General features: G+C 32.1%; 2 protein-coding genes across 2 annotated transcripts; one reads left to right on the forward strand and one right to left on the reverse strand.

Moving 5' to 3' along the window:
- The first annotated feature begins 10,739 nt into the window (after nt 1–10,739).
- Nucleotides 10,740–19,735, forward strand: LOC145637986 (DEAD-box ATP-dependent RNA helicase 39-like). The gene is made up of 9 exons (XM_081688973.1): nt 10,740–11,377; nt 12,288–12,383; nt 12,497–12,685; nt 12,762–12,902; nt 13,257–13,397; nt 16,380–16,522; nt 17,480–17,609; nt 17,693–17,741; nt 19,111–19,735. Exons 1-9 carry the CDS (start codon nt 10,808–10,810, stop codon nt 19,677–19,679), a joined length of 2,028 nt encoding a protein of 675 aa, XP_081545099.1. The 5' UTR covers nt 10,740–10,807; the 3' UTR covers nt 19,680–19,735.
- Nucleotides 19,736–20,052: 317 nt separating this feature from the next.
- Nucleotides 20,053–20,427, reverse strand: LOC145640372 (uncharacterized). The gene has a single exon (XM_081691664.1). The coding sequence runs from the start codon at nt 20,425–20,427 to the stop codon at nt 20,053–20,055; it is 375 nt and encodes a 124-aa protein (XP_081547790.1).
- Between the last annotated feature and the right edge of the window lie 4,568 nt (nt 20,428–24,995).

A 24,995-nucleotide genomic window follows, 5' to 3' on the forward strand; every position in this document is an offset into this window, starting at 1 on the left:
AAACTTGATTAATAACGGACCCAAATGCGGCAAATGCAATGATTCGATCCAATGGATCTTACATTGTTGAAAACCGAGCCAAACAGATAAAAAAACCATTAAATTTCCATAAATGGAATTTGAAAATGGATATCCCTTTCAAAGAGCTTTCCAACGGTATATTATAAGCCCAATTCCGAGCTAAAACGAAGAAGTTATGATCAAAACACTAAACCGGGCCCTAAAACCGACACCCTTGCACTCCAACGGCCATATCTTTTGATCCATAACAGATTTTAACCTAATTCCAACGGCATTGGAAGTATACATTCAGATATTTCCAATGATATCTCACACTCCTAAATTCAACTTTGCAATAAAAAGTTATTAAAGTTTTAAAAACGCATTTTCGTATAAGGCAAACCGTATCCCAGCGCAACTCAGTAAGTTGCGCGTGTCTGGCGCGCGCGACTCATTGAGATGCGCGCGACACCCAGCGCGACTCATAGAGTTGCGCACGCCACCTGACGATGCGGCTCTAAAACCCTAAACCTAGATCCCTACGCCTACAAATAGGGGTCATCGTTCAGCATTACGAGGACCGAAAAATCAGAATTCAAAACCCTAAATTCTGAAAACCCTAATCTCTCTCAAACCCTCTTACTATCACACTACTTTTTCCTCTTTCTTCCCAACTATTCTTAAACCATAATCCATCCATTGAAGTTCTTGGAGACACGAAGAAGAAAGAAAGTCCATAAACGCATTTAACGGAGATTTAATATATAAGAAGAACGGTTAGTTTCCTGAGCACTTAGATAAATCACTTTTCTTTTATTGTTTAAATAACTTTAATTGAATAAATAGTGTTGTTTGATAACTTTAAATAAAATTTTAATTAATTAATTCACATAGTATTCTTTCGTTAATCGAGACTAGAATTTGATAATTAATGGTTGTTTTATCACTTAAGACAAGGCGAATATTGTTTATTTTGTTCTTTTCACGAATATTGATTAAACAAAGAATAACGACTTTTGCAATGTAATTCCCACATGATTAATGCTTGTAAATAAAATCAACTAATTTAGTCTTTAGGTATCACGTTGCATATATTGTTTGGTAATGAAATTGTGAAAAGAAATAGCTAGTAGAGGCCGTACTAGGGCTAAGATAGCGATTCCCTTCTAAAGGGAACATTATCTTAGTACCCTCGTTCTCGAACTCATTTCTGGTTTATGTAGACCAATTTTGGCATGGGTAAACTTACGATTCGTGCTAATTATCCCTTGAACTCTACTTGGGAGAAAGACATGAACGAGGTTTATGAGTTTTCCTAAAACTCATTGGCGACTCCTACTTGTTTCTTACAAAAAAGCGTGGTGAGAGTATAATTTCTTATTCAAGGTCTCCCAAATAGTCAGGAATTCAAATCCTAATACACCCTAACAAGTGTAAAGTCCTAGGCTTTTAAAGGGTCATGGGCATCTAAAGAAGGATCCCCTACGTTGGGAACACCCTCCTTACAGGTATTAGCATTGCATGGTTAGCTTGAAGCAATAATATTAGTTATTAAATTATCAGTAAATAAGTTAGGTTTGCAAGTTTGACAAGATTTTAACATTAACAGATTTATGCATAGGGATTTAGCATGTAAACCATTTTGCTTCTACCCAAAATGAAAAAGGAGGAAAAAAAAGAGTAGCATTCTGAAGATTAGATTATAAGGGGAAATATGGTTATATTAGCATATCAATTTGGTCAAGATGCTTATGAGATTCCAAATAAACGCAATCTAATGTTTATAGTGTTTAGGGTCCGAAAATCTAATTTGGTTATATTGCGATGGTATTTCTTGAGAAGAAAATTACAAGCCTAATTTAGTTGTCCATTTTTCTACAATTATTACTATTAATTCATAAAATGTTATAACTTGTTAAAAGACGATGACTTAAATAATTTGTAAAATTTTAAATAAAACTAATAACTTAAGCAAAACCCGTGCGTAGAACGGGTCCAAAAACTAGTCTTTTATTTTTATTTTTTTTTTTATAATGCAGGATACTTAAATATACGATCTTATATCGCTTAATTTTATAAAATATATATTTTTAAAAAAATATATATATTAAATTTATCAAAAAGGATTATTCAAGTAGTATAAAATAAGATATTTATGTTATTATTGACTTAAAATTATTTTTTATTGAACTAAATTGAAATTACTTTATCAAACAATTTTTTTTTACAGATTAAACTTAATTTTACTATCTTTTTATTTTTTTAAATAAATCAAATATATTATTAATGATCTTATTTTAAAGAACTTTTTAAAACGAATTTTATAGTGGAAATAAAAATGCATTGTAGGATATTTATTAAAAGTTATGATTAATTTTGTATATATGAAATATTAGAAATATATCGATAATAAAACTCTATATAACAATATTTTATCTTAAAAAAGTTATCCAAAATTCGTTAACGTAGAATCATATGTGTCACAATAAAACCTATTAGTCGCTTACGTGTCTCGACACTTAGCAAAAAACTAGAATGCCAACTGTTGCTAACTCATGACCTGGCTGCGAGACCAACTTTATTTATTAGTGATGATGTGATAAATTACCCTCAAACTTAATCGGGAACTTTTATATACAAATAGGACCGTCTTAATCAACTTGGATCCCTAATCGAAAGCTTTTGCATATAATTACATGATCGTCTTAATCAATTTGGGGCCCTGTTCTAACCTTAAAAATTGGGTCCTGGTAAAAAAGTAAAAAAAAAAAGGAAATATTTCAATATATATATATATATATATATATATATATATATATATATATATATATATATATATATATATAGAGGAAGGCTCATATAAGAACCCTCCTCTATATAAGAATCCATCTCAACCCTTCAATGATTTTGATCTAACCATCTAAAATCCCTCTTTAGTAATGGCATTTTTGTAATTTTAATAACTCTTTTTCAATCTTTAAATAAAAGAAAACCCTAAATCTCTCTCCTTAGCATTTTCTCTCTCCTCAACATTTTCTCTGTTCTCTCTCCTCTACCCCTTGGTAAGTTTATTTATTTTATTTTTTTTTGCGTTTTTTTTTTTTGCCATTTTAAGTTCAATTGTTTTTATATTTGGTTCGATTTTGTTGATTTTTTTTTTGGCGATTTAAAGTTTTTTTTTTTGGTTTTTTATTTTTTTCGATTTTTAATAATATATTTTTTTAATTTCCAGTTTTTTTTTTCGATTTTTTATTTTCAAGTTGTTTTTTCGATTCTTTTTTACGATTTTCCAGTTTTTTTTTTTTTTTTTATTTTCCAGTTTTTTTTTTGTCGATTTTCCATTTTTTTTTCAATTTCTTATTTTCAATTTTTTTTTCGATTTTCCATTTTTTTATTCTATTTTTCAGTTTTTTTTTCCAGTTTTTTTTTTTTGTCGATTTTCCTTTTTTTTTTTTCGATTTCTTATTTTCAATTTTTTTTTTTACGATTTTTTTTTCTATTTTCCAGTTTTTTTTTTTTTTTTTTTTTTTTTTTTTTTTTTTGTGGATTTTCCATTTTTTTTTCGATTTTCCATTTTGTTTTTTATATTTTCCAGTTTTTTTTTTGTCCATTTTCCATTTTTTTTTCGATTTTTATTTTCAAGTTTTTTTTTTCGTTTTTTTTTCCAGTTTTTTATTTTCGATTTCAATTTTTTAATTTTAATTCGTTTTTTTTTCCTCTGTTTTTATTTTTCAATTTTTTTTTCGATTTTCCATTTTGTTATTTATATTTTCCAGTTTTTTTTTTATTGTCCATTTTCCATTTTTTTTTTCGATTTTTATTTTCAAGTTTTTTATTTTATTTTTTCGTTTTTTTTTTCCAGTTTTTTTTTTCGATTTCAATTGTTTTTTCCCTAATTTTTTTCGCTTTTTTTTTTTTTTTTAAGTTTCTAGTTTTCATTTTCAATTTTTTTTCCAAATTTTTTTTTCTTGCTTGAGTTTTTCTATTATTGGATTTTAATTTCAAATTGTTTTTTTTTACTATAATAGAAAACTTTAGAACATAAGGGAAAACTTTAGAACATAAGGGAAAAACTTTAGAACATATAGATAGAAAATGTTAGAACATAATAGAAATACTTTTGAACATAAGGGAAAACTTTAGAACATAAGTAAAAAATATAATAAAACATAATAGAAAACTTTAGAACATATGGGAAAACTTTAGAACATAATAAAATACTTTAGAACATATGGGAAAACTTTAGAACATAATAGAAACATTATAACATAATAGAAAACTTTAAAACATAATAAGGGAAAACTTTAGAACATAGTAGAAAACTTTAGAACATATGGGAAAACTTTAGAACATAATATAAATACTTTAGAACATAAGGGAAAACTTTAGAACATAATAAGGGAAAACTTTAATTAGAACATAGTAGAAAACTTTAGAACATATGGGAAAACTTTAGAACATAATATAAATACTTTAGAACATAAGGGAAAACTTTAGAACATAAGGGGAAAATATAATAGAACATAATAGAAAACTTTAAAACATAAGGGAATACTTTAGAACATAAGGGAAAACTTTAGAACATATGGGAAAACTTTAGAACATAATATAAATACTTTAGAACATAAGGGAAAACTTTAGAACATAAGGGGAAAATATAATAGAACATAATAGAAAACTTTAGAACATAATAAAATACTTTAGAACATAAGGGAAAACTTTAGAACATAATAGAAACATTATAACATAATAGAAAACTTTAAAACATAATAGAAAACTTTAAAACATAATAAGGGAAAACTTTAGAACATAGTAGAAAACTTTAGAACATAGTAGAAAACTTTAGAACATATGGGAAAACTTTAGAACATAATATAAATACTTTAGAACATAAGGGAAAACTTTAGAACATAAGGGGAAAAATATAATAGAACATAATAGAAAACTTTTGAACATAATAGCAAACTTTATGGCATAATAGAAATACTTTAGAACATAATAGAAAATCTTAGAATATAAAAGAAATACTTTAGAACATAAGGGAAAACTTTAGAACATAAGGGAAAAATAATACATAAACTTTAATTACCTTTTTCTTCTATAAGTAATTTTAGATTGGTTTTTTACTACAATTTGTATTTATGATAATTAGGTTTTGGCATATTCATGGATTTAGATGATGTTCAAGATAATTCTCCTTCTTCCGTTGTTACTCATTCAGGTAATTTTCATTGTTTTAATACTTTAATTTCAATTTACTTACATGTTCTAAACTTTACTTAGTTGTATATTTTAAAGTAATTTTGTAAATTTGTTGATTATGTTCAAAATTTGTTTAATATTCAAAAAAAATTCTAGTTATGTTCTAAAGTAATTCTTTATTTTCTAAATTTTTTCACTTTATTCTAAATTTTATTATGTATGTTATAAAGTAATTTACTATGTTCTAAAGTTTATTCTTAATGTTCTAAACTTTTTTCATTATGTTCTAAAGTTTTCTATGTATGTTTCTCTTTCTCTTTATGTTCTAATGCACTTGGTGTTATTTATCGTACTCCTGAGATTGTTGGATCGTTTAGCCCTGGTGGTACCACTAAGGAATGGATTCCAAGTGTTCCCGAAGAGTTAAAACCTCGTTTGGGGATGATATTCAAAGATCCCGAAGAGGGTCTTAGTTTTTATAAAGCATATGCAAATGCCGCTGGGTTTACTTCTAGGAAATTTATAATGTGTTTATGTTCTAATTATTAATTTTTTTTTTCAGGTTGATTATGCTATTCGTACAACCGCATGAGACTTTTTATTTTTAGGAAATAGCACATGGAAAAAATTTTGTGTAAATTTTTCTTTTATACATTTTTTTATTATTTTGAGAACATAATGCATATTATTTTTTGTCCAATTATTCTCTATATTCTTATGTTTACAATTATAATATAACATGATTATATTATAACTCTTATTCTTTTATTAACATAATTTTTGGCAATATTATAATATGAGAATGGGGTTGGATGAGTATGAGATAACATAATATTTTTCAACTAATGTGAACCATTTATTTTGCGCAAATTTTGCAAGTAACAACTTAAATACTTTAAAACATTATAATAATAAATTAGAACATAATAAGAATTACTTTATAACATACACATGCAACTTAGAACATATTAAGAATTACTTTATATACATTAGAACACAATCAAAATAACTTGAAATTAGGTTAATGTTCCAAATGATATTAATGTTTCAAAATATACACATGTTCAAAACAGTTATGTCCATAATCATATATTTGTACAAAAAATTACTATTATATATACTTGAGATTTACACAATCAAATATCAAAATTTGTTGATCTTTGACCACTCTCTAGCCATCTTCAACACTCTTTTCCGTTCTTCATTTACTTCTGATGTTATAATCTTCCCACAATACTCCACTCGTAACCTTTTCATTTGCTCAAACTGCACAAAAAAAAATGACTTTAGAACATATACATGTAATTTAGAACATAATAAGAATTATTTTAAAACATTGACACGTAAATAGAACCTAATCATATATGTTTTGTACTTACATTATCCTTCTCTAATCCTGAATTCCATTGTTTTTGACATTGGCCTTCATAGGATTCCATGTGCTTCAACAGAAATACTCCACAATCATGTTTATTCTGGTTGCTTTTCCATCTCATCTCAACATTTCTTGTTTCATAAGTGGAAATAATTGCACTCTTCTTATCAACTTCTTCATAAAATTCACCAAATGCTTCCAACTAAAAAATTAATAATATAATTAGAACATTGACATGGAATTTAGAACTCAATTACAATTATTTTAGAACATTGACATGGAATTTAGAACTTAATTACAATTATTTTAGAACATTGATATGTAAATTATAACATATATATATATAATTTAAAGTACTTTAAAAGATTGACATGTAATATAAATAATTTCAAACATAATAGAAAATCATAGAACATAATAGAAATACTTTAGAACATAAGGGAAAACTTTCGAACATAATAAAAATACTTTAGAACATAATGGAAAATTTTAGAACATATGAGAAAACTTTAGAACATAAGGGAAAACTTTAGAACATAATAGAAATACTTTAGAACATATGGATAGAAAATGTTAGAACATAATAGAAATACTTTAAAACATAAGGGAAAACTTTAGAACATAAGGAAAAAATATAATATAACATAATAGAAAACTTTAGAACATAAGGGAAAACTTTAGAACATAATAGAAATACTTTAGGACATATGGGAAAACTTTTGAACATAAAGAAAAAAAATAATAGAACATAATAGAAACACTTTAGAACATAAGGGAAAACTTTAGATCATAAGGGAAAAATATAATAGAACATAATAGAAAACTTTAGAACATAATTGAAAACTTTAGAACATAATAGAAATACTTTAAAAAATATGGGAAAACTTTAGAACATAATAAAAATAACTTAAAATTATATCAATGTTCCATATGATATCAAATCAAGGCAGGCACACACAAAACAACAAAACTGCACAATGAAAACAATAATATGCCAGTGTAAACATAAGAATGAAGTAAAAATGATGTGGAGTACTAAAAATATTCACAATTCCACAAATCACAATTTCTACCAGACAATTGCATTAGCAAGAATATTGGCAAAAGTGCACAGCCAACCAAAGTGGAAAAACAAAACACATCGATAATCAACCAGGCCAATTTATTCAAACAGGCAAAGAAACACAGAGTGAAAGATTCATTAATCAACATAGGCCCAAATGCAAATCAAACATACCACAGCCAGAAACTATTGGCTTTGAGCTTTCAAGCACAACACATTCATCCACATTCAAATAGTAAAGTCACAGCAAAACTGCGCGTTAACACAGAACAAACAATGAAGCACGCTCAAACAGCTTCACAAATCACAATCATCAATAACGCACAGTATAAGCATTAGCACAACAACAAATGCACACAAAAATACTTCCAATTCCTCAAAATACATCAAGTAATTTCTTGAAAAGGAACGACAAATTGTCTCGATTTCAAACTTCAACAAACCCAGAAATTCTTGATTAAATCTTTCCCATTCGCCACTGATTTATACTAATCACTACACAATAAAAATTAATAGCCGCATTCCATGTATACCAGTGGTATACAGTACTCTGTTAATCGAACAAAAAAATATAAAATCGAACAAAAAAAAAAAGAAAAACAGATAATCGAACATTATACAAGCCTTTTCGAAATTGACAGAAAACAAACAACAAAAATCGAACAAAATAATTCGAACATAAATTGAACTAATTAAATCGAACAAAAATCAAAATATTAGCAAAATCGAACTAAAATCAAGCAAAATTCGAACTAAAATCGAGCAAAAATCGAACAAAATAATCGAACAAAAATCGAACTCAAAAATCGAACAAAATTCGAGCCATAAATTTTCAAAAATCGAACTCAAAAAAATTGAAAAGAAAAACATACAAAATCGGCTTTAACTCATGCAAAATTCATGAAAATCAAATCGCAAAAATCAAAATCGTCAATTTGCAAACATCATGCGATTGAAAGCACAAAATCGACTTGAATATCATGTGAAATTCATAAAATTAGAACAAAATCAAAGAAAAACGTACCTGATTTGAGCAATTTAGGTTGTTTTGCAGCAATTTGGGCTAGATTTTGAGATTTGAGGAGAGAGAAAGTAAAGAGGATTGAAAGTTTGAGGAGAGAGAAAAGTATGAACGTTTGGGGGAGGGTTTTAGGGGAGTTTTTTTTTTTTGTTTTAATCTTGACCGCTCATCCTAATCTAATCCTACGGATGAGATTGGTTCTTATATAACTAGGGTTCTTACATAAGGAGGGGTTCTTACCGGATCCCTCCCCTATATATATATATATATATATATATATATATATATATATATATATATATATATATATATATATATTAATATCTCACCATTTTAAATGAAGCCCAACTTTACGCTATTTGAAATTGTAAAAAAGATTGAAACAAGATTTTTCGCAATAATTAATACGGAGTATAATATAGGGATTATTTGCTTGTTGCAACTCGACAACCCCTAATTATTCGATTATGTAGTACCCTTTTCAACATTATTTTGAGTTTCTATCTTAAAAATGGAAAATTGGCAAATAATAAGCTCATAGCAAAACTGAAGAAAGGAAATTCTTTTTTTTTAAAAAAAAAACAAAGTTGTCGTTAAAAATACAAAAATTAAGAGATTTGAAGTTAATTCCTCCTTTAGAAGCAAGAATATCCTTTGCATATTCGTTGAAATTGATTGAGGAGGGAAAAAAATTTAATTGGAAAATTGGGTAAAATAAATAACAAATAATAATTGAATGAGGGAAGATAGAAGGTTTAGAAATCTTATGGAAATTCAGATTATTTGACCAAAGAGAATAAATTGAGCATTGAATTGGAGTAAATGGGAGGAAAATGGAAAGTTGCATAAAGCGCGAGAAAAACATACATTTTTTTTTTATTTATTTTTATTAAGATTTGGGCTCTTTGCAAAATTAAGCCCTCAATATTTTGGAGCCCAGTGCTAAGAGTTTGTTTACACATGCTCTTAGCCAACCCTAAATATAAACAATATGAGAGTTTTTTTCAAATACCATATGAGAGCTTAATTAAGCTTGAATTTGAGTTTTCATATGAAGCACGATTCAAACATACTAATACTCTTTTAATTGATATACCTTTAAGGAAGCATGTGACGAGAAGAAAAATTAAAACTAGCGGGTTCAATCAAATATTCGAGATTGAAATTAGTGGGTTTAATTAAATACTCCGTATAAATGACTAAATGAATTAGTGGATTTTATTTTTAATTTTAAAATATCAATAACTGGCATTGTTTTTGTTTTCGTTTTCAGTTTCTAGATTTTTTTAAAAACAAAAAATCAAACACAGGAAACTAGAAAAATGTGTTTTCACTTTTTCTGTTGTCAGTCTTTAAAGTTTGACTAATTTTTTATTTGTTATATGACATATATCATATGATTTTAAAAAACAAAAAACCAAAAACTAGAAAACAAGTGATGCCAAATGAACCCCAAGTTAATGGGTTTCATTTTGTTCAAAAAAAAAAAAAAAAAAAAAAAACGTTAATGGTTTTCATCGGCCTCAATTCTTTTAAAAAAGATGCAGTTCAATAGCTGACAACTTGCGTGATCTTTACTTAAATAATTCTTCATATATGTTATTTATTTTTTCTTTTCTGTACTGCATATGTTTTAATTAGTGCATCAGTTTGACTTATGTTTGCTTTATAAACTAGTTTTGACTTTTGAGTATGCAATTGTTATTGGCTTTTGAGCGAGTCGATCACGAGAAGAATGTTGGTCGACTCGTGCTCGTTAAGTTTCAATTTGAGCCGAGTCGATTACGATGAGCTACTTGTTTAAAGGTTTAGGTCTCTTAAATTCATATTTTCTTCTTTTATATTAATTTTTCCTACTAAAATGTCTTAATGTCTTAATTTAGAATTATTAAGTGTTAAAATAAGTTTTTGTTTTAAAGAGAGAATAACAAAAAAATATTGAATTTTTTATACACTTATCGAGTTTCAAGCTGATTCAAGCGAGCACGAGCCAACCCGAGTTGAGCTTGGACCGAGTCGAAGTCAAGTTGCTCGCTAGTTGGTATGCTCAATTAACAATTTAACACCCTTACTGCCTTACACCTTCCTCCCAACTGTCATCGGGTTAAAACTCAATCCTCAACCTTCAAACGAGGAAGAAGCAAACATGGGAGGAACAGGAAGAACAATTCTCACACTTTCTCTCTCCTCCAATCTATTATCTCACTCCCTTTTCTCTTCAACATCCAAGCATTGTTGCTCACTTCGCAAACTCACTTACCCTCACAGGGTTTTACTAGGGTTTAGGCCTCTTTGCTCCTCTTCTTCTTCTTCCATTACCACTGTTGAAGCTGCTTCAGAACTCTCTAACCCCACCAAACAATCAATCCTTCTCGAAAAGTTAAGGGTTAGACACCTCAAGGATGTCCCTAAAAGCCCAGAAATCAAAACCCCACCTCCAAAATCTGCTTCTAATTTGGTTAGTAATGGTGAATTTGAAGAGGGTTTTGGCAAAAATTCAAAGAAGAAAGGGGGTGGTGCTAATAGTTTAGCTTCAAATTTTAGTGAATTGGGGTTGAGTGAAGAGGTAATTGCTGCTTTGGAAGAAATGGGTATTTCTGTTCCTACTGAAATTCAATGTATTGGTATTCCTGCTGTTCTTGAAGGGAATAGTGTGGTTTTAGGGTCTCATACTGGGTCTGGCAAGACTTTGGCTTATATGTTGCCCATTGTTCAGGTGAAGATTTTTTAACCTCATTTTTTTAATTTGTTTGATCGTCTATTGGTAATTTTATGTGGATATAACTTGAAATGATGTATTTGATTACTGTACGGTTTACAACGGGTGTATTGCATACGACAGGATTAGCCACACCCCTATTTATATAGAAATCACCCCTTATGTGAGGTTTAGTTTATGTGAATTGGGAATGTTGTATTATAATACACCTGTTGTATTACAAGTTTTTGCTATTTGTTTAATGTGCAGTCATAGAGAATTCAGTATGTCATAATTAGTAATTTGTATAGTCCTAATTCTCTTAGTTTTCATACAATGGACGGTTACATTAGATGGTGTCATGGTGCTATTTGTTAAAATCGTGGAACTCACTAATTGGAGTGTACTGTTTGGTATATATTCTAAATCGGTATCAATAATAGCTTGTGTCTATCCTATATCACCAATTCTACAAATTTTGGGGTGGGTATGGGGGGTGGGGAGCTGAGAGGAGTTCTCATACTTCGTATTAGTTTCTTTACAATTCTTTCAGTAGGTAGAGTTGTATTTGGGTTTGATGAGACAACAGCAAACACTAAATTGATAAACCCAATATTTGGGGTTTGATGAAACCTTTTCACAAACTTTTTTAAAACAAAATTTTGTTACCTTTCTAAATGGCTTGGTACCAATACCAAGATTTGACTACTTGTTATCTTTGATTATAATTTTTTCTGATCCACAATATATCTGTATCTTTTGTGTTGCTGAGATTTTTTCTAATTCTGTTACTTGCTGGCCAGAAGTCATATTTGCTTCAATCTGTGAATTATGATGCAAGTTTAGCCATTGAGGCCAAAATATTTTTTTGAGCTAAAGTGCTACATGCTTTATGCTATTATTGGCTAATGATACTAAAACTTATTAGCTATTGAGGCGAGATGAAGAAATCTCAGGCATCCGGATTAAACCCAGGCGTCCACGAGCTGTTGTCCTTAGTCCTACAAGGGAGCTTTCTGAACAGGTACTTCATTCTCTTACATTCAGAATTTATTTGATCACTAAACTAGATTTTGAACGACAGGTCTGTTCTTATGAGTATGGACTTTTATTCTAGACCTTGGGTTGGTTTTACAGGTATTTCGTGTGGCAAAGTCCATCAGTCATCATGCACGTTTCAGGTCTATTATGGTAAGTGGTGGTGGTCGTTTACGACCCCAGGAAGACTCACTTAATGTCCCCATAGATATGGTAGTTGGAACCCCAGGGAGGATTTTACAACATATTGAGGATGGGAATATGGTCTATGGTGATATCAAATATGTGGTGAGTATATACAAATAAATTATTGACTTCCTTGAGTTTAGACTAGCTTATAACAATGACTTAACAAATATGTCAGGTTTTGGATGAGGCAGACACCATGTTTGATCATGGCTTCGGTCCTGATATTCGTAAGTTTCTTGCCCCGCTCAAGAATCGTGCATCTAAACCTAATGACCCTGGGTTTCAGACTGTCTTAGTTGCTGCAACAATGACAAAGGTATGTTCTTTATTGATGTTACAGGGCTTGTTAAAAGTTCCACTGTTCACATTTTCCTTTTATTTATTGACGTTTTCCTATCTTAATAATAATAATAAAAAAAAAAGGAGCTCAAATGATTAAGATGTCATGTAAAAGCAGCCAAGATAGCTGTGTGAAAATTGCTTTGGTATCCCAACGTCATAGTGCTAGTGTACCTTCCTTGACTCTGGATGATTGCCTTGTTAAAGTTTGACTATATTGCTGGTTAAGATTTGTTACAATGTCTACTTTCTGTAATTTCACCAGTTAACAGCAGGTTATGCAACCTTTAGATTCATATTGTTTCACTATTAATAAGTTATGGGATTAAAGGCAGTTCAAACGCTGGTTGATGAGGAATTTCAAGGCGTTACACATTTGCGCACTTCAACGTTACATAAAAAGGTCGCATCTGCTCGTCATGATTTTATAAGACTTGCAGGAGCCGAGAACAAGCTGGAAGCGCTGTTACAGGTTTGTTTTGTCATGTGTTATTACCTCCCTGTTGATAATATTGATTCCGCATATTGCTTTGCATAAGGTTATATAACTTATGTTAGTATTCCTACATTTTTTTAGGGTTTGTGTCTCAAAGTTATGCATTCCACTGGCTTGCTGTAAATATCAAAATATGCTATTTTTCTTAAAATTTTTTTTTATCCTTTTGTTTCCGAAGAATAATCTATTTAAACATTCTTTGGACTTCCCAGCAAAAATGTGATCATGGAAGTCCACCTAACTTTAAGTGTAACCAACTTTAGTTCCTGAATTTGGAAGACTTAGGTTGCTCTATCTAAAGCAGCGACATCCCTTGAGAGTTCTCAGTGATCACTCAACTTTGTGCAAATTAAAAAAACCTAGGGGTATACTGCTTTTTCAGACTTAAACCTCTGTAGGAGGTGCTACTTGGAGTCTCAGATTCTTCACTTTGCAGAGGTCTTGCCCATGGTCCTTATGGGATGTGACGTTTTGGTTGTAATTAGCATGATGGCCTGGATCCTGAGGTCTGGGAGAGAAAAAAAGACAGCGCAAAATGTAGTAACCTGAACTCCAATTATGAGTGAGGCATGTTGTCAGGTGACATAATGGGAAAGCATATAAAGTTTGACCTTCAAGTCTATTTTAGGAAGACTTTAAGACCTAGAAATCCAAAGTTGGGCCCATTATGATGGGTTTTATCCATGTACCTAGAGTTACTTCCTTCGTTTTTTTAGTTGACACCGTTTGACTTTTACACTATTCACACATTACACTTTGACTCGCTTTTGTGACTTATAGATAAGATAAATTATAGTCATGTGGGATCTTGTTTAAATCGTCTTGATATGTATTTTATTAATATCTACTTTTTATAATTTTACAATGTTGATATTTAGAGTTATTAAGCGTTAAAAACATGCGTTGGTAAGCGTGATAATAGAAAGGTGTCAACTAAAAAAACCAAAGGAAGTATTTTTTATTAATTATTTTTTAAGTAATTTTAGGACTAAGACTTTGTTGTTGTAAATATCGTTTTAGGAATTTGATTCTTTCATTCTTTATTGTAGGAACAATGTGTCGTTATTTTATCTAATTCATCTTGGTTTAGGGGAAATTTTATAATAACTAAATCATCTCAATGATTGCGTGAAGGTTATTGTTAGGTAAGAGGTAGCACGATACCACCCAAAAAAAAAAAAAAACACTGTGATATGCTAATAGCTAAAATTGTGCGTTATCAAAACAAATTTGAAATTCAGATTTCTTGAGGCTCATGCAGTAAAATTTCATTGTTTGAAGCTCACTTATCTATTGGCAGTTTTCCATTTGGTCTTGCTTTGCTTGTGATTTCACTTCCTTTCTGCTTTTTAGTGCATCAATCTGCTTTATGAGGTCTATAAATGTGAAATCAATTTGAGCTCGTGTAATGCATTTCTTTTGATTGTGTAATCATGAACAATGACCTCAAGTGCCCTTTGGTGGCTGATGATAATGACCATAGTTTGATTTCATTCTATTATTCTTGTTTTGAGCATGATAATTCTTTTCCACATACTTATGATTGTTTCTGATGTTATTGTTACAAACATGTCCCTTATGTCCAAAAACCCACCTGCCCGAAGCCACACAAAAGTATTCAATGCATGTGCAGGCATTGCTTGCTTTCGGTTTTAATTCTAGGTGGATGGAACCTGGAAGCATGTGAATGCTCAAAAGCCAAAGATCATTTCCATCTTGCAAGTTTGAGCGCTAAAAAATTTGGCATGGATTAGATCGTTAGGGTCAGAGTCTTGTACACACTTTTGTTTCTTTGTTAGCTGTGCATTGCAATTTGAGGGTGTCTAGTGGGCACAAGTGAAAGTATGAGAGGGACATTGAAAGGGGCTATTATGTGAGAGTTGAGTTTGAATACATCAAAGTCACAAGCTGATAGGAAGGCATAGGTTCGATCAAAGATCAAATCTTAGTTTATTTGAATGGTGACTGGTAATGAAGCTTAACTTGGATGTGAAGGCTAAGTACAGAGGCTTATTTGATTTTATAAAGCATGGTGCAAGAATTGCTTCAAGGTGCAACAATCATTAGAAAATTGATCTATGTCACTGTTAAAGGTCATCACGCAAACAAGCATGACTAAAACTAAAAGGCTTACGAAACATTAAAAATCATACGAAGTAGATAGGGCTCTAGACTAATAATTTATCACTCGTTTTTCATCTTACATTTTTTTATTTAGTGAGATTTTTATTTTTGATTTACTTTTTCCTTTGAATAATTTCTAACAGAAGGGAAATTTTCTTTGTTCCTTTTCCTCTGAAAAGGGAGAATTACACGTAGTTCTCATGACTCATGATGACTTCAAGTTTCATCATCTATCAAGTGCTCTTTTGGCTATTATGCTCTTGATCATGCTTCCCTAGAGTAAACTTCATGGCGTTTATGCAATCATTTAAATCCTTTAGTTGTAAGATGTTAGCCTGTAACCTTTTTTTCCAATTCCAAGTGAATGAAATAATAGAATTTCTTTTAATGCTTCTCTACAATTGTGTCACTAAACAGAATTTATTTATTTATTTTTTCTTTCCGGAAGATAGGCCAGCACAATGATTTTTTTGAATAGCTGAAGAAAGGAGATTTTTCACTAGAGGATAGCCTATCTTCTTGCTTACCAGCTAGCCTGCCTTTATTTTTTCTCTTGGATTTTACTGCTCTTATGCAAAGACCTCAAAGGAATAAAGTATTTGTGAAATTTTTGGGCCTTTTGTGGGAATGGGATCTTAAGTTCTTAGTTGCATATTTGACATGGGCCTTTTATGGGTATGGGATCTTAAGTTTTTAGTTGCATATCTGACATGGGCCTTTGTGGGTATGGGATCTTAAGTTCTTAGTTGCATATCTGACACCACATCTAACTCATCTGAATTCAGAAGTGTTGTTATGTATGACACTCATTTTTTCGTTTTATTGTCAATGCAGGTTCTTGAACCTAGCCTGTCTAAAGGAAATAAAGTCATGGTCTTCTGTAATACTTTGGATTCAAGTCGTGCTGTCGATCACTTCCTCCGTGAAAATCAAATCTTTACAGTTAATTATCATGGAGAAGTCCCTGCAGAACAAAGGTAAGGCAAACTGTTCTAACTTTGGAGTAGATATTTATAATTAATGGAAGTGCATCATCATATAACTAAACATGACAAAGACAAAACGTCACAACCTTAGGTCCAATCTTACTTAATAGCAGTTTTCATAAGTGTCAGTTTCTTTTATTGTAACAAGTGGTTGATTGCATTACTTTGTCATGAGTTTGCTGGAAGCTCCTTTCTGGAGCATCTCTATGATGGCCAACTAGTCCATTTTCCAGCATAATACAGATGGAATTAATTTTCTGAAGCCTATTTTAGTGATAATGCTCTTGTTCCACTTCATTGGGTTTATTGAGTTATTTGATAAGACTCTAAAGCTGAAAACCACCTGCTATACCAATACTTTGGGACAATGCTTACAATCCAGGATATAAACAAGACATGCTGCAACCAGAAAATTTCTTTGCTTGTTCCTTCTATTTATAATTTTTTAGGGAGAGGGGTGGGGTGTGGTTGATTTAGAATGGCAAAGTAATGCATATATATATTTGGGAATCATTTTTGCACACATGTGGAAGACTTGATATTCACTGAAAAATGGTGATAGTTGTACCCTATTTTCCTGAATATTGTATATTCTTTCCTTGAATGCAGTGTCTAGGTCTCTTGGAGGGAACTGATTATTCTTAGAGGCATTGTGATATTGGCTGCTGAAAAAAATATGCTTTTTATGGAAGAATCTAAAGTCAGATGTTCTTTGGATTCTTATTTTAGGCAACCCAAACTAGACTACCATTGTTCATCACGATACGTGTTTAGGTGTTAGAGTCAGCTATTTCATGAAAAAATGTATGTTTGGGCCCATGATGAAGTGTCCATACTTGTGTCAATTCCCCACCCACAATTATATTTCTTGCTTCCATTTATTGAACTGTCATGTTAAACTCACACATTAATTGGATTATTCACTCATTTCTTTGATGCTTGTTCAAGGGTTGAGAATCTCAAAAAGTTTAAAGAAGAAGATGGCGATTGTCCCACTTTGGTCTGTTCTGATCTCGCTGCTAGGGGACTGGACTTGGATGTGGACCATGTTATCATGTTTGACTTTCCTAAGAATTCTGTGAGTATGAGAGCATAGTGTTTGCTTTCTATTTGTTATGTGAAGTCTTCCAAATTATTGAATCTCAATTAACAATTGTGCAGGTTGATTATCTCCATCGCACTGGAAGAACTGCACGTATGGGTGCTAAAGGTACCTAAAAACTGCAACTGAAATTGATAATTGATTGTCCAATTCGATGAATGTTTTGCCTAAACCTGTAAAGGCCTGTTCTCTTGAATATATCTTAGTATTGATTTTCATTCATGTTGTTACTAGTAATATATGTTTAGTTGGGTGTGTGAAATACATAGGCGAAGGCCTTTAATCATATGGCCTTTCCATATTGTGGATCTGTTGCTAGCGGGTAATGACCAGAGGTCAATTCTTATTTTCTATGACCATGTGGTCGGGGATTGAGGGCTGCTGCTTCTAATTGTTTGGTCTCCGGCTGACCTGACTTGGCCACATGCTTCCCACGAAGCTGTCAAGTACGCATGTTTTCTTGATTAGAAAGAGAAAAAAACAATAGCAAAGGACAAACCACCTCTAAGTCCAAATACCATCTTAACAATTACGTAGTATGTAGTGGATTAAGGTTTACTGCTTTTGACTGAATAATTGAATATTGGGTCTTCGGTAAGCTTTAGCCCTTTATTGTTTGGTATAGTTTTAGCCCTTTATTGGAGAAATATGCCTGATTCTCTGCTGTCATTTCAGATTGTTTTGGTTTTAGCTTTTTGTCCAGCACCACAAATATGTAGTAGAATTATAAAGAAATAAATTTGAAACTTGAAAGTTGGAGCTAACTATGGCAATCATGGCCTAGGAACAGGACCTTTTATAGGACTTGGGTTCTTTAAATCGTTTTACTTGGTACTCTTGTAGATAGCTTTTCCTCCATGTTCTCTTGTAATCTATAAATTCACTTTTAAAATCTAACAATAGTTATGAACCCAATGCTCTACTTCATCGTTACATACACTAAGCCACGATACTGGTGTTTGTACTGTCCTATTTTGTTTTGGGTTCGGCTTAGTATCGAAATGATCCACATCACATAGTTAAGAATTTGACAAGGGTATCTGAGGTGAAACATGGTGCTCAGAGTATGGTTTTTAAGGTGAGCCTTACTTGAAGGGCTTAGTTTTAAATGATCATTAGATTAGGCATTTTATTGGATGGTGCGGAAGTACAATCAACGTTTCTTGTCTTTTAACTTGCCCAATATTCGATATATGGCTTGATTTTCCTATAACTGTTGCAAGGACTTGACAGAACCCAAAAATCGTGATCTTGATATGAATTTATAAACTTGCTTTGCTTATGTTTTTATGTGGATACCAAAATATTAACTGTAGTCAATAATCTGATTTCCTAATGAATATTCTTGCGTTCATCCCTTGTTATCACAGTAAGATATTCTCTCTCTAGCTGTGTGTGTTTGGTCTCTGTGTGAGTCTGTTCAATATATCCTTGATGATGATTGATCTCATTCTTATTTTGTACATTTTCTAATTAGGGAAAGTAACCAGTTTGGTTGCCAAGAGGGATGTGCCATTGGCCACGCGAATTGAGGAGGCTATCAAGAAAAACGAGTGCTTGGAATCCCTCAGTGTAGATAGCGTGAGGAGGGATATTGCTAGGACGCGTATAAGTCAACAGCTAGGAAGTAATGTGAAGGTCATTAGGACTTCTGCTTTGAAAAGCAGAGGTAGAACTGCTCCAGAAAAATCCGCAGGTCCTGGCAGAAGTAATAGTAGAGCTGCTCCAGCAAAGTCCACAGCTGTGCCTGGTAAAAGCCGTGGCAGAGCTGCTTCTGCAAAATCCTCCGGTATGGCTGATAAAAGTTTTGCTACTCAGGCATCTGAAAGGAAAAGCTCTGGTAGAAAATTCGGAAAAGTAGCTATTCAGTCTAAAGGAAAATATGAAAAAGCAACAAGTCAGTCGAAACCGAAATCTGGTAAAGTAGTTGGTCAGTTCAAACCTACAAAGAAAGCTGTCAAGGGTTCAAAGTTTACAAGTGCAACTACCTCAAACAGACCCTCTAAGATAAGTGTTGTTGGATTCCGAGGACGAAGTTCATCCTAGGTGACAAAAAGTTGATTGAAATTTTGTTCTGTACTTTTTTGGTCGAGAGAGAGAAGGTGGGGGGGGGGGGGGGGGGGGGGGGGGGAGAATAAGGTAATTATAATGTTATTTGTAAATTAGAAGAATTCTTGTCAAATTATGGGTTAGAGTTTGTGACATACTTCTAGCAATTCACTATATAATACAAAGTATTGGTTCAACACTAATCGATTTATAGATTATATCAACGTAAAATGATTTATTGCTGATGCAGCTATTTTTAAAATCAAGAACAGCTTGTAAATAAATACAGAAGAGATTTCAGGGTGAAATGAAATAGAGTTTCAGTGTCAAATGAAATTGATTATCAGTTTACAAAGTTGATAACTAAAGTTTACTTCCAAGTTAGAGCAAGTCGAGCAGGCTTGTTTGGTGTGACGGTATTTCCAGCAGAGTCATACATGATGATGCCAGAATAATCAGGTAACTGGCATTTGCCCCCCATTAGTATGTTCTTCTGCCAAACAGGTCCTGATACATACTGGTTCTCCCCTGCCTCTGTGGGACTATATATCATCCCTTCATTGTGAAGCTGCTGTATAACAGGCTCATTGCCCCTGTTCGTGTAGCAAGTACTCCACCGTCGCCACCTTCTGGAGTGAGATGCACACATAAAAAGCGTAAAGGCACAGAAGAAAAGCGTGAGAGCAGCAAATCCAGTTTGAGGCATACTCAAGGAAGAACTCGCTGCTGAGAGAAGGCGAGCCATGACTAAAGTCTAAGAAGGTAAAGGTGTATCATGTCAAGTTTACGAGTTTCTTATTTATAATGATAGGTGCACAGAGGTTCCATATGAATATAGTTTTTGTGGCGTAGTTGGTGTTTTTAAAACCAATGAGTGGGTCCCTTCAAAAAAAAAAAAAAAAAAAAACCAATGAGTGGGTTTGTTAAAGTTTAGGAGTTTGGATAAAGCTAACTAATTTAAGATCAAACTTTGTTATTTACTTAGTATTATTTATTTTATATGTGGAATAAGTTCCTATGAAGAGTGGTTTTGGTACAAGATTTTGGATTTGTTAATCACCAAACCACGTTAGATAAAGGGTGTGTACATGGTTTGGATTTGTGGCGAATCGGGCTTCTTTTACAAGTAAGCTTAAATGCTCAATTAATCTTAGAGTAGAAAGAAATGGTAAAGAAAAATTAAAAAGTGATTTAAAAAATTTAATTAAGAAAATTTTTTCAGATTTTTTTTAAAAAAATGACTCAAACCTGTTCACTTTTTTTCGGCATTGACTGAATTTCAAGGGTTGACTCCTGATTTTCTCTATTTACACCCAAGTGACTTTTCTTGTTTCCTTTTGAACCCTTTTTTTTTTTTTTTTTGGTTTCGATCACTTTCAATTGTTTCTTGTTAAATTAGTTTGAGATTTCAAGGGGAAAATGCATAATGCCTTGTTCAAATTAAGAACTACACCCTAGACAAACCCAAGTAGTGAAAGATGAGCGAATGTTCAGATATCATAACTCTATATACCTGGAGCAAAATTAAATTACTAATGAGCCCGCTGTTAATACCCTCCGAGATTCCAATTGGGTAGGTGGAACCATCCAATTTGCCTTTAAACGGCCAATTTACCGATTTACAACTCTCACCGATTTCATTAATTCAACCCTACAAGTCTACCACAAACATTTATGACAACATATAATGATCATATATGGTTCCAAATGGCATCACATGACCCTGAGAAGTATCCCCTAAAATCTCAAGGCTTTTCGACAACGGACCCAGAAACCTCAAAAATTTCTCAAAAAGCATGGATATTAGCCTTCAATTTTGGAATTTTTTTGACTTTTTTTCGCCCGTAAATAAAAATTGCCAAATTTTTTACCATGGTCCCTAATACCCTCTGGGAGTCCCATTGGGTGGGTGGAACCATCCAATTTGCCATTAAACGGCAAATTTACCGATTTACAACTTGCACCGATTTCATTAACTCTAGCCTACCACGAACATTTATGATAACATATAATGATCATATATGGTTCCTAACGGCATTATATGACCCCCAAGAAGTATTCCCTAGATTTTCAAGACTTTTCGACACCGAGCCCTGAAACCTTAAAAATTTCACAAAATGCGTGGATATTAGTCTTCAATTTTTGCAATTTTGTGACTTTTTTCGCTCGGAAATACAAATTGTCAAAATTTTAACTATGGTCCCTAATACCCTCCGGAAGTCCAATTGGGTGGGAGGAACCATCCAATTTGCATATTAACGACCAATTTACTGGTTTACAACTTCTTCGATTTCATTAACTCAAGCCTACCACGAACATTTATGACAACATATAATGGTCATATATGGTTCCAAAAACATTATATGTATCCCCTAAAATCTAAAAACTTTTCGACACTGGGCCCGGAAACCACCAAAATTTCTCAAAAAGTGTGGATATTAGCCTTCAATTTTGGAATTTTTTGAATTTTTTTCGCCCGTAAATAAAAATTGCCAAAATGTTTACCATATTCCCTAATACCCTTCAGGAGTCCAATTGGGTGGGTGGAACCTTCCAATTTGCCTTTAAACAAACAATTTACCGGTTTACAACTTGCACCGATTTCACTAATTCAAGTTTACCACGAACATTTATGACAACATATAATGATCATATATGGTTTCAAACGGCATTATATGACCCCGAGAAGTATTCCCTGGATTTTCAAGACTTTTCGTCACCGAGCCCCGAAACCTTCAAAATTTCACAAAATGCGTGGATATTATTAGGGAGTCATTTAACACTGCGCTACAACAAGAGTTTATATTATAATTTAGACTAAGACATACCACTTTTATTTGCAATCAACTAATAATATGGCTTAATATCTTCCTGAGGTAAAAAAAAGAGAAAGAAAGTTTCAAAATTTAACAAATCATACAAGCTAAAACATGTAATACAAAGACCATCGCATTCTCCCTCATTCATTTTTCGTATTAAGTAACGCGATCACGGTGGAAACTTTTGTGTATTCAATGTCCAATTTTTTATCCTTTTATCCTTGTTAAAATCCTCTTCACTTTTTAAATTTGTCGCCACTTCTTGAATGAGTTTCGAAATATTCCCCCATTGGTGAATCAAATATATATGGCGATCACTCAGTATTTGCTGTTCAGACTTACTTAGAGTAGTGTAAACATAGTCCTCAATATCCTTACAACGACAAGCTTCAAACAAGTGAGAGGGCTACCGTCGTGAGATGTCTTTAGAATGATTTGATATACTCTTGTTTAACCACATGTTGATAGTATATTTCTTGCAGTGACATATTTAGCGAGTGGGCGCTAATGATAATAGGACCTCCCTTAAAGTCATATTTCTCATTCGGGAATGGTTTACAGGGCTTTTTCTCTGAAATTCTCGCCGTATCGAAATAACCATTGACTTTATGCACATTCAACATAAACTCCAATTTTTTTTCTTCCGTTGCATGTTTCACAAATTATGTCTTCTTGACCAACATTTTGAGTGAGTGAAGCAATCCCGTTATACTCGGTCGTCCCTCGCAAAGTATTTCTTAATTGTTGCACGAACGTTTGAAATCTATCTTGTATTTTTGGCTTAATCTTCAAATCTAGGTTAGAATTCAGACGTAAGCAACCAACTTTGTTGTTAATCGGAGTATGAACTTTGGGACTAGAGTTTAAAATTCGGCTAGTAATTGAAGTAATTCGGCATTACATTGCCTCTCAAATGCACCCGAACATAGCAGCACATCCCCACACAACACCCACACCCATAGCTTACATAATCTAACAGGAACTATAAAACAAAGAAATAATTAACAAAATACATGAGATAATTATTGTTGTATGGATATGTACTAATTTGTAAAACTGAATATCGAAAATAAGGTATGGGACTATGGATTTGTAATATCTATAACGGGTTTGTGAATTTTCGGGTGTGTGAATTTTTGAAAGTGGAAAAACGGACTCATCAAACCACACATGTCTTGCAATAATAATTTTTCAAATGGACGTATCATAACACTTAAAACCGCGATGGTTGAAAGGATAGACTAGAAAACCACATGGAGTGAATCTAGCTTGAAGTTTATGAATTTTAGAAGATGGAAGAAAAGGATAACATAAACATCCAATGTAACACCCCCAAATCTCCCTCTACGGAAATACTAGTATAATACGTATAATTAGGATAATTTGCCAATTACTACCGCAAGTTAATATCACTTTGTAAATTACTACCGCAAATTAAAAAAGTTGTGAATTACTACCGCAAAAAATATTAAGATGTTGCGATTACTACCAAACCCCCATTAAACCCAACTATGACGTCATTATATCCCTTTAACCCGTGTTTGACCATGTTTAAGGGCTTTAATCAGCCCCCCCAAAAAAGAAAATGGATTAGGGATAAAATGACGTCATGGTTAAGGGCTTTAACCATGAGTTTAACGGGAGTTTGGTAGTAATCGCAACATCTTAAAATTTATTGCGGTAGTAATTCACAACTTTTTAAATTTGCGGTAGTAATTTACAAAATAGTATTAACTTGCGGTAGTAATTGACAAATTTTCCGTATAATTATACCGTAGAGATAGACTTAGGCGTATTACTGCCACGTGATTACGCAAGGCTACTCAACTTACTAAAAATAACAATACTTTGCAGCGGAAACTTCAATACTCTTCTTTATTAATAATAACCATAATAGTAACCAATGTTATGAGTACTCCAAATACATACAAGACCAAATTCCAAATTTAGTGAAAACCAATCCCGGGACTCCAATGCATCTTATTGACTCCAACCTGAAAAAATAAGCAACACTGCTTACCATTACGGTAAACAGGGCGAACCAAAACAAATAAGAAGTACGAGTTAGCAAAATATGCTAAGTACGATAAGTGCAAGGTAATTAAACTCAATTTATTCGCAAACATGCTTTAAAACCAATTTCCAATAAATAATCTAATAATTCCAAACTCATGGTTTAAAACCAATTCTCAATAATTCCAATATCAATAATCAATAAAACCAAATCCAATTATTTTAAAACCAATTCCTCATATTAAAACCAATTCCTCTCCCAAGTGTGCACACCCCCCAAGCTAGTCTCCTTATGTTACAAGGCTATTCTTGAGGAAAGACCCGGTCATGCAAAATCCAAGGCCTCAATAAACCAAATCCGCATAGTGGGATTACCAACATGCTTATAAAGCATAAATAATAATAAATCCATGATTCAATAAATCCTCTTTTAAATCCAATAATTCAACCTTTAATGAAAACAATCCAAACTCCTTTTCCA

This window comes from Chenopodium album, chromosome 7, assembly GCF_948465745.1.
Source record: "Chenopodium album chromosome 7, dcCheAlbu1.1, whole genome shotgun sequence".
Lineage (NCBI taxonomy): Eukaryota > Viridiplantae > Streptophyta > Magnoliopsida > Caryophyllales > Amaranthaceae > Chenopodium > Chenopodium album.

Coding starts and splice junctions, on each gene's coding strand:
- LOC145637986 (XM_081688973.1), top strand. CDS start 10,808: ATGGGAGGAACAGGAAGAACAATTCTCACACTTTCTCTCTCCTCCAAT. Junction 12,384..12,496: donor CAAGGGAGCTTTCTGAACAG/GTACTTCATTCT, acceptor TTGGTTTTACAG/GTATTTCGTGTGGCAAAGTC. Junction 17,742..19,110: donor TGCACGTATGGGTGCTAAAG/GTACCTAAAAAC, acceptor TTTTCTAATTAG/GGAAAGTAACCAGTTTGGTT.
- LOC145640372 (XM_081691664.1), bottom strand. CDS start 20,427: ATGGCTCGCCTTCTCTCAGCAGCGAGTTCTTCCTTGAGTATGCCTCAA.